Source organism: Merops nubicus, unplaced genomic scaffold, assembly GCF_000691845.1.
Source record: "Merops nubicus isolate BGI_N331 unplaced genomic scaffold, ASM69184v1 scaffold667, whole genome shotgun sequence".
In the NCBI taxonomy this organism is placed as follows: Eukaryota; Metazoa; Chordata; class Aves; order Coraciiformes; family Meropidae; genus Merops; species Merops nubicus.
In genome coordinates, this window is record NW_008618059.1 from 13,931 (window position 1) to 22,291 (window position 8,361).

General features: G+C 44.1%; 1 protein-coding gene across 1 annotated transcript in view; it reads left to right on the top strand.

Annotated features, from left to right (window-relative positions):
- The window catches only part of SACM1L (SAC1 suppressor of actin mutations 1-like (yeast)), a 19,937-nt gene that overhangs the window by 10,663 nt on the left and 913 nt on the right, over window positions 1-8,361 (top strand). The window contains exons 8-18 of the mRNA XM_008943295.1: window positions 907-1,008; window positions 1,798-1,883; window positions 2,062-2,148; window positions 2,590-2,658; window positions 2,751-2,830; window positions 5,798-5,896; window positions 6,271-6,409; window positions 6,603-6,672; window positions 6,762-6,834; window positions 7,281-7,374; window positions 7,456-7,574. Coding sequence (XP_008941543.1) covers window positions 907-1,008; window positions 1,798-1,883; window positions 2,062-2,148; window positions 2,590-2,658; window positions 2,751-2,830; window positions 5,798-5,896; window positions 6,271-6,409; window positions 6,603-6,672; window positions 6,762-6,834; window positions 7,281-7,374; window positions 7,456-7,574 — 1,018 coding nt within the window. The remainder of the gene's footprint in view (window positions 1-906; window positions 1,009-1,797; window positions 1,884-2,061; window positions 2,149-2,589; window positions 2,659-2,750; window positions 2,831-5,797; window positions 5,897-6,270; window positions 6,410-6,602; window positions 6,673-6,761; window positions 6,835-7,280; window positions 7,375-7,455; window positions 7,575-8,361) is intronic.

Genomic DNA, 8,361 nt, shown 5'->3' on the forward strand with positions numbered 1-8,361 from the left:
TCTGCTGAAGGCTCCTGGGATACTTCCAGCCAGCTTCTCCTGCACCAGTGCTTTGGGTAACAGCCTTCAGCAAAGCAAGCAGGAGTTATTTTTGAGGAGGGGTGTCTGCTGTGAGGAAGCCCCAGGCTTTCTGGAGGCAGTGAGTCCCAGGTGCTCCTGCCCTGGCAGCATGGAGAGGTCTGGCAGGACCAGACAGAGCAGCTCCTGCCAGGTTCCCCTTGTGCTGCACCAGGTGTGTGCAGGGACTGGCTGGGTGGTTGCTCTGGAAGGACTGGCAGCAGCTGGCACATCCCCAGTCCTTCCCCCTGACTTCCCTTGGTGGAAAATGTGTTGGGAGCAGGGGGAGAGGAGAGGAAAGACAGTGAAAGGAGCTGTCAGAGCAACCCAATCCTCATCCTGCACCGTCGGGGTGGATTGCAATTAGCAATTGCCAGGCTGCAATTAACACCTTCCTCTGTCCTCTTTCCACTGTATAAATAATTAGCATAAGTAATGTATGTAATTGCTGTCATTCTAGTACTAACCAAACACCTCAGAGAACCCAGGGATTAAAAGAAACTGCATTTTTAGTGATGGAAACTCTAGGAAGAGCCCTAGGCAGAACTTAGAGCACCAGTGTAAGAGATAAAATCAAAGGTGCTTTTTCTCCCCTATGTGTTTGACCCCAAATCAGTATATTTGGTTCAACTGTCTGGACAGGGCTCCCAGCCTCACAGGAATAAGAAATAATGCATTTATAAGAACACACTAGATTATGTGGAGCCCATTTGATGCTCAGCTGCTGTTGGTGTGAGAAGTATCAACATGTTTCTTTTCATGTAGTCACTTCTTCATTCCTTGATGTTTCCTGCCTCCTGATAGAACAAATTTGAAATTTTGGGGTTTTTCCTTAGTGCTTATCATTAGTTATCACTATGCACTCTTGTTCTATTAATGGCAAGTGCTTTGACTGGCTGCTGGTTTCCAGGAGAAGCTGTTTCAGGGCTGGTGTCCGCTACTACGTAAGAGGTAAAAGAGCAAATTGATTTATTCTTAAAATAATGTGATTGCCTATACATGTGACTTACCTTAATTTCTATAGGATGGCTTGCACAAAAAGAAAATGCTTGTAATTGGCTCCAGAGGTCCTTGCTCCACAGAAAATACTAGAAGCCTGTATGCTGAACAGAAGCAGGTTCTGGTGTTTATTAAAACTGAGTCGTCTTTATTCCTTCTACAGATAACTGCAAAAGTTTGGAATTTTTTAACACTTTCCTGGTTTTATTGGAGTTAAATGCAAGTGTCTAACAGCCCTTTTGGCCTAGCAGTAAATTCAACTAGCATCATTTGTGCTGGCAGGAGAGCCCTGGGTAGTGGTGTTCTCTAAAGGTTTCAAGTTTAAAAAGGGACAAGGAAATTTCAATTCCTTTCTCTGTCCCAGTATAGATGCTTTTGAAGAAATGGGTCAGTTCCTGCAGTACCACTGCTGTTGAATTGTGAACATTTCAGTGTCAAAGCACTTCTATTTTTTTTTTTTTGTTTTAAACTACTCAATTTCTAGGGTTAAGGGGATCAAAATGTAAGAGCAACTGTGCTGCTTAAGTGAAGTCTGGTTCAGATCATGGTCAATTTTTGCCAAAGGAGTGTTTAACTTGCCACCTCCAGGCAGCCCTGTGGTATTTTCATGCTTTCTGTGTTTTCTGCATGTGGTATTTTACCTGCTTTCACTTAGCAGAGAAGGGTGGGAAGCCTTTTGCTGATACTGTGACTGTTCTGCAGCCAGTCTGAGCTGGTTAACTGAGTCTTTTTCTTACATAGGTATTGATTCAGAAGGACATGCTGCTAACTTTGTTGAAACAGAACAAATTGTGCATTACAAGGGGAGCAAGGCATCCTTTGTGCAGGTAAAGGCAGTGTAAGGAACTGCTCACTGGCTGAAGATACACAGACAGCTCTGTCTATATTTCTAAGTATTGATTGTATAGATGTGCATGCACACAAACTAAACCAGCCTGCTCTCATTTTAAATGGCAAGTGAGCTTGTAAGATTTGCTGTTCACAACCATTTCCATTCTTTTGCAGACCCGTGGATCAATCCCTTTTTTCTGGTCTCAAAGACCAAACCTCAAGTATAAACCAAAGCCACAGATCAGCAAGTCAGTAAATCATGTATGTGAGTGTTTGTTGTCGTGGGGTCCTCATATGTTTCTGGGCTCATGTTTGTGTGAGGGGGTAACAAACTGTAATCACAAGGATAAAAACCAGCAATATGGGGTTGAGCTTTGTTTTTAGAAAGTAGTAGGAAGAAGCCTTGTACTCCTTAAGATGAGCTCAGAGCCTGAAAAAAATGCAGACATCAATGGGGGGTTGTTTCTCTTTGCTTCTTGGTGACAGCAGTTTTAGTATCTGCACAGTGCTCGTTATCTGTGGCGTGTTTAACGAGAGCTGAATGGGCTGGGGGATGAAAGTGGGAGTGTTACAACAGAAAACATCAAACAGTTCTAGAACTACCTATGCAGTATTAACAAAAAGATGATTGTGGGGAGTTCTTGTACACCACTATTAAAATCTGTGGTTTACATCTGTCAGCACATTTCCTTTCTCTTCCAGATGGATGGATTCCAAAGACATTTTGACTCGCAAATAATTAGCTATGGGAAGCAAATGATTGTCAACTTGGTATGTTTTCACTTCTTCCTGAAATGAAAAAGCTGCTGTTCTCTTAAGCAGGCTTTTGAGAAATACTGCCTTTTAAATTGCCTCTCTACCAGGTTAACCAAAAAGGTTCAGAGAAGCCTCTTGAGCAAACATTTGCAAAGATGGTGACCAGCATGGCAAATGGAATGGTCAGGTACGTGCCAAGTGGGACAATGCTCTCTGGTAGCAGTTGAGCACTGCTGAGAGACCCACAGCAATCAGCTCTTTGGGGCCTTTACCAACCCATTTCAGTTCTCTTTTCATGAAGTGGCTCTCACATAACCAGTGGCCCTACCTCAGAGCTCACATTGTAAGCAGACGTGAGACTGAAGTCAAGATGGGACATAGAGGAGACAGGATAAAGGGAGCTCAGAGGCAGTGGCAATGCCAACACTGGAATGATAGTATGCTGTGAGAACTGTGGAGATCTGCATTTTAGGCAAAAAGTCATGCCCTGTAGAACTAGCTTCTGGCAGAGGGGCTTGGTGATGTTGCTAACTTGGCAAGGGAGTGGGGAGTGTGAGGAGGGGGGCAGTGCTGAGATAGAGGGGAAGCCATGAGGGGAACCTGGGATTTAAATGTCAGTGTAACAATGGGCCAAGGGAGTGGAGGGTGCACATTAATCACAAGAGATTCCATCTCTTTGGGAATCCTGAGTGCCATACACAATTTGACAGCCTGCCTGTGCTTGCTTTTCTAAATTCTGGAGGGGAGGCAGCATCCCTCCCCCAGGGACTTATCTCTACCTTGTCCTTATTTCATGAAGTGGCTCTCACATAACCAGTGGCCCTACCTCAGAGCTCACATTGTAAGCAGACGTGAGACTGAAGTCAAGATGGGACATAGAGGAGACAGGATAAAGGGAGCTCAGAGGCAGTGGCAATGCCAACACTGGAATGATAGTATGCTGTGAGAACTGTGGAGATCTGCATTTTAGGCAAAAAGTCATGCCCTGTAGAACTAGCTTCTGGCAGAGGGGCTTGGTGATGTTGCTAACTTGGCAAGGGAGTGGGGAGTGTGAGGGGGATAGTGCTGAGATAGAGGGGAAGCCATGAGGGGAACCTGGGATTTAAATGTCAGTGTAACAATGGGCCAAGGGAGTGGAGGGTGCACATTAATCACAAGAGATTCCATCTCTTTGGGAATCCTGAGTGCCATACACAATTTGACAGCCTGCCTGTGCTTGCTTTTCTAAATTCTGGAGGGGAGGCAGCATCCCTCCCCCAGGGACTTATCTCTACCTTGTCCTTAGAAATCACTGTCTATTGCTCATGTGTCAAAGGACAAAATCCTACCTGTAAGCAGAAAGGCATCCTGATAAATAAGGATTCCCTCCTGTCCAAGGATCACTAAGGAATTAGAGCATAATCAAGATGCCCTTACAAATCCTGACATACTTGGAATGTTTTTCCATGAATTTTTTCCAGGCTTGTTTCTGCCTGTGTGATGCCCTGCTGCTGCCTTCACCAGGGTAGCTGGGTATCTGTCTCACTCCTCTGTAGTTTTTACTACCCTCAGGGCTGTGTTTGTGTAGAGCTGATGTGTGAGGGTGGATTTTTCCTTTTTTCATTAAAAAAGACCATTTCTGAGGGTGAGCTCTTTCCTGGCTCTCACACCTAGAGCTGATACTGGTACCTCAGCTGTACAAAGCTTGTGGAATTCTGTGCATCTTTGCTAGAAAGCAGAAACCAAGATGTAAAACTGCCAGGGTGTGTTTTAGTGATGGTGGTGGTTCTGTGTATGTTAAAAAGTGGCATTTGTCAGCCTTACTAATGCTGCCAAAATCCTTTCTTTGCTAGTCACTTTTAGTCTGGCAGGTAAATGCCATCAGGAGTTGAGTCTGTATATATGCCATCTTTCTTCACACAAATAGTCTTGAAAGTTTGGCAAATAACAACTTTTGGATTATGAATGCTTGAGGGGAGGAATGTAGTGCCCTGTAATTCATAGCAAATGTGTTGAATTAAACACCACTCATCTAGAGCACTTGCCAGAAATGAATTGACAGTTCAAATCATGTTCCAAGACAGTAGCTGTTTAATTTTCTTCTGACAGAGTAGGTTAGCTGTTAAAACAGAACCAAACTTGGGTTTCCAGAGTTCTTGAGGGAATTCTGCTGTATCCCAGCAAAGACCTTTGCATTTCAACACCTGTGTCTAGTTCCATTCAAAGTGAAGTTCCCAGTGCAGTTCCTGGGAAGAGGGCAGAAGAATCCTACTGGAAAAGGAGATTAAATCAGATGTATATTCCTTCTGTATTTTCTGGAGGAAAAATACTAGCCAGAATGTAGGGTGGGTAACTTGGAAGTGAATGTGTGCTTCCCTAGACACCTTGCAAAGAAATGTGAGTGTGTCACCATGCACACTGAGGGTGCAGCCTCAGGACAGTTCTAGAACATTGACAAAATCCACAGGTGTTGGCTGGAAGCTGTGGGGGGTTAACCCTGACTGAGTAACAGATGCCCCCCAAGCCACTCTGTCACATTCCCCCCCTTTCCTCTCCCTCCTTTGCAGGGCAAAAGGGGAAAAGAAAATAAGATGGAGACAGAACCCCTTGTAGGTGAAAAAGGCAGTTTAATAAAAAAGCAAAGCCAGGCAATGCTTCATGTGGAAGCAGAAGGAAAAAACCCAAAGGTTTATTCTCTGCTTCCCCTCAGCAGGTGATGTCTGGCCCCTTCCTGGGAAGCAGGGCTCCAAAACATGTAGTGGTTGCTCTGGAGGACCAAGTTGCAGCTCCCCACCCCTTTGTACCAGCTTTATAGCTGAGCTGATGTCATGGTCTGGAATATCCCTTTGGTCAGCTCGGGTCAGCTGTCCTGGTGGTGTTCCCTCCAAGCTCCTGCCCCCTCATCCCACAGGGGGGGAATGTTAGAAGGAGCCTTGGTGCTGTGCCAGCACTGCTCAGGGGTGGTCACAGTGTGGGTGTTACCAACACCCTTCTGACTCCATGGGGGCTGGAATGGGAAAGTCAGCTCAGCCAGACCTGATGCTGTCTAAAAAAAAAACCCACACCACAAAATCCTGTCCCTGGCTGTTTTATAGACCTGCCATTCCCTGTGGGGCTTTGAGACCTTCCCTGCAATCCATGTGTAGTCTGAAAAGCTCCTCTGTTCTCTGAACAGGTATGTAGCATTTGACTTCCATAAAGAGTGCAGTCACATGAGATGGGATCGACTTCAGATTTTGATGGATCAGCTAGCAGAGCAGCAAGATGAGTTCAGGTGAGGCTCTGCAGTTCTGCTGTCACACTCTGCTCATGGTCCTGATTTGTGGAGCTAGGTCCCTATGATAACAGGGGGAAAAAATGTGTCACTCATTTTGCACCAGACCTGCTCATCCCAGGGACATAACTCAGTATTGCTGGTTGGCTTTCTATGTTATAAGAGTGAATAGTGCCCTGAAATTCCTAATTTTCATATATTGCTGCTGCTTTTCAGTGTGGGAGAAGGATCAAAGTTCAAAGATGTGGCTAAGAACTTCTCGTGTGCTCGAGACTTTTCGTGCGCCGTGTTTTGGTTGCTAGAATATTTGTCTGTGAAAAAGTGTCACTTATATGGGCTGTGAGCTGTGAATACTGAGGTGGACTGTGTGTCAGTTACTTCCTAGTGGACTCGGATGGGAAGATTGTGACCCAGCAGGAGGGGACGTTCCGCAGTAACTGCATGGACTGCCTCGACCGCACCAACGTCATCCAGAGCCTGCTGGCACGCCGCTCTCTGCAAGCCCAGCTCCAGGTAAACAGCTCATCCTTCCTTCATAAGCTGGCAGAGGAGAGGCTTCAGAAATGTACCTTTAACACTGCAGTAAATGTGCACGCTTGAGTTGCTGTGCCACTGACTGTAGTTTAACAAGTAAAGCTGCTTCTGACAGGAAATGTTCATTTTTCTCGGCAACTCTTAGTGAGCTTCAATCTGCTTTTTGTTTTAGAGGCTGGGTGTTCTGCACGTTGGACAGAGAATTGAAGAGCAAGCAGACTTTGAGAAGATCTACAAAAATGGTAGGCTGTTCACAGGGTTCAAACAATCACTTTCTTCCACACAGAGTCTATAACTTCCTTAATCTTTCTTAATGTTTTCCTATTAACAGCGTGGGCTGATAACGCCAATGCTTGTGCCAAACAATATGCTGGAACTGGTGCCTTAAAGACTGATTACACAAGGCAAGTCAGCCTTCCCTGAAAAGGCCTTCTGAGGTTTGGGGGCATGCTTGGGATTTTCCCTAAGTCTTTATATTTGAGAAGGTTATTAATTTGGTGCTTAGGCCATTAATGAGTTTTGCAATGGTTCAGCTGGTAACACGTCGGACTGATGGCTACAGAACACCATTCTTCCCTGTTTATGTAAAAGGAGAATAGGCTATGTGGGAATAAAAGCAAGAAAATGTACCTCTTCAGGGAGTACTTACACTTCTCTCCATCCCAGAACATAATTTTCAAGCTTCATTACAAGTATGTGTGTAATAATGCAGTGGCAGCACTAGATAAATGTATTTACTTGCAGATATTCATTAAACATAGCACACATTGGGACAAAGGGAACTAAAAAGCTGCATTTATCTTCCTGAATTTATAAATCTGTTAAAAATATTTTTTATAACTTTTTGCAGAACTGGCAAGAGAACTCAGTGGGGCTTGATAATGGATGGTTGGAACTCATTGATACGTTACTACAAAAACAACTTTTCTGATGGATTTAGACAAGTAAGTTCTGCCTTCAGCTGTGGGGAAATGGCCATAACCATGGCTGTGCATTTTAAATCTTGCTCTCCCTTGCTCTTCCAGGATGCAATTGATCTGTTTCTTGGCAATTATTCAGTGGATGAAGTAGAATCTGCTAGTCCTCTGCATGTCAAGAAAGATTGGAAATTCTTGGCTGTGAGTATGGAGATTTTGCTTGTGACTGGGGAAACACACACACTTTCAGCTGCTTGATGACCAAGTAGAACATACCTAGTCATGAAGCATCCCTATAATCTGGTTGTGTTTCTATGATACCTGCTTGTAGGACTAAACCCAGCCTGTTCCCTTGCCAGAAACTGGACTGTCCTTGAGGTATTGAAAAGCTGCTTGCTTTAGTAGAAACCTGCTTCATCAGGTGGAGAGGGAGGAATTCTACCACTCACCATGTTTCCTGCTGCAGAAGCAGCTGGTGAAGATCTTTCATGCAGAAGCACAGACTGTAACACAAACCCTTTTCTCCTCCCCTTTCTGTTTGGTGAAATGGGATTTGGGCACATCACAGGTTTACCTCTTGGCTGGTGGATGTTTTTTTTAAAACAACACACACTTTAACTCTCTTTTTCTAGATAAGAGTTGTAATTTTTAACCTACTTCCTGAATTCACTCTTCCAAGTTTTGGAGCTATCAAAAATTCTGTTTGTACCTGACAGCAGGTAAATCAGAAATTAAAGCAACTTCATTGCAAAGCAAGTAAAACAGCTTTGCAGTGCAGTCCATCACAGAAGAAATTAAGGCATGTTTGTGCTGCTATATCAAGTGATGTTTTTTAAAAAAAAAACTCTTCCAAGTTTTGGAGCTATCAAAAATTGTTTGTACCTGACAGCAAGTGAATCAAATTAAAGCAACTTCATTGCAAAGCAAGTAAAACAGCTTTGCAGTGCAGTCCATCACAGAAGAAATTAAGGCATGTTTGTGCTGCTATATCAAGTGATGTTGTTTTTTCTTTCC